Genomic DNA, 1,266 nt, shown 5'->3' on the forward strand with positions numbered 1-1,266 from the left:
AGGGTTTCCTCCATCCCCAGCAGTGCTGCTGCTGACTCCAGCTGCTTGGTCTGGCCTTCATTACAGACAGAGGACAGGGGCAGGCTGGGGGACCTGGGGATCTTTAGCCTGGAGGAGACTCAGGGGGAGCTTCTCACTCTCTTCAGATCCCTGAAGGGAGAGTGTAGACAGGTGGCTGCTGGGCTCCTTTTCCAGGCCACCAGCAACAAGAGGAGAGGGCACAGCCTGAAGCTGCTCCAGGGGAGGTTAAGGTTGGGTATTAGGAAGCACTTCCTCACAGAGAGGGGGGATAGAAAGCTGAATAGACTTCTCAGGGAAGAGGTGGAGGCACCTAGATGAGTTCAAGGAAAGGCTCCTTGTGTGGCAGACAACAGGTAGGTCTAGAGGGGCCTGGAAGTCCTATTAGCTCCTGCCCTCCCTTATATGGATGACAGAATCACAGGATGGCTAAGGTTGGAAGGGAACATGGAAGGACGTACTGTCCATGCAGAAAACTATCTGCACTCAGGGCTGGTGGGATGGATGAGAAGGCTTGCGGACGCAATTACACAGAGAAATGCCACATATCCAGGTGGTGTCTATGGGATCATGTTTCTGTGTCCCTCTTCAAGAGGGTTGACTCCCAGTGGGATGTTCCTCTTAAACAATATGCTGCTCACTCAGCTGCTGCTCTCTCCCTACAGCACCACGTACCTCCACTCCAGCACCCACTGTCTCAACAACCCCAGGTAAGTCTGGAGGAGTGGAGGGTTCTGATTATCTTCTGCTTATCTGATTACCTCCTCAGTTATAGAGGAGAGAATGTTTGGTTGGGGTCGGAAGGGGTATCTGGAGGTCTTATGGTCCTTCCCCCTGGCTAAAGCACAGGGAGCTAGTCCCCAGTTATGAATGTCAGAATCACAGGATGGCTGAGGTTGTAAGGGAACATGGAAGGACGTACTGTCCATGCAGAAAACTATCTGCAGTCGGGGCAGGTGGGATGGATGAGAAGGTTTGGAGACACAGCTACTCAGAGAAACACTGCATATCCAGGTGGTGTCTATGGGATTGTGTTTCTGTGTTCCTCTTCAAGAGGTTTGACCCCCAGTGGGATGTTCCTCTTAAACAATATGCTGCTCACTCAGCTGCTGCTCTCTCCCTACAGCACCACGTACCTCCACCCCAGCGCCAACTGTGTCAAAAACTCCAGGTAGGGTTGGAGGGCTGGAGGGGTCTGATTATCTCCTGCTTATCTGATTACCTCCTCAGTTATAGAGGAGAGAATGG

General features: G+C 52.4%; 1 protein-coding gene across 1 annotated transcript in view; it reads left to right on the forward strand.

Annotated features, from left to right (window-relative positions):
* Positions 1-611: 611 nt before the first annotated feature.
* The window catches only part of LOC104389131 (deleted in malignant brain tumors 1 protein-like), a gene marked incomplete at its 5' end in the record, with an annotated part of 7,342 nt that continues 6,687 nt past the window's right edge, over positions 612-1,266 (forward strand). The window contains 2 exons of the mRNA XM_009998082.1: positions 612-728; positions 1,073-1,189. Of these exons, the coding sequence (XP_009996384.1) occupies positions 612-728; positions 1,073-1,189 (234 nt within the window). The remainder of the gene's footprint in view (positions 729-1,072; positions 1,190-1,266) is intronic.

This window comes from Chaetura pelagica, unplaced genomic scaffold, assembly GCF_000747805.2.
Source record: "Chaetura pelagica isolate M959 unplaced genomic scaffold, ChaPel_1.0 scaffold465, whole genome shotgun sequence".
NCBI lineage: Eukaryota > Metazoa > Chordata > Aves > Apodiformes > Apodidae > Chaetura > Chaetura pelagica.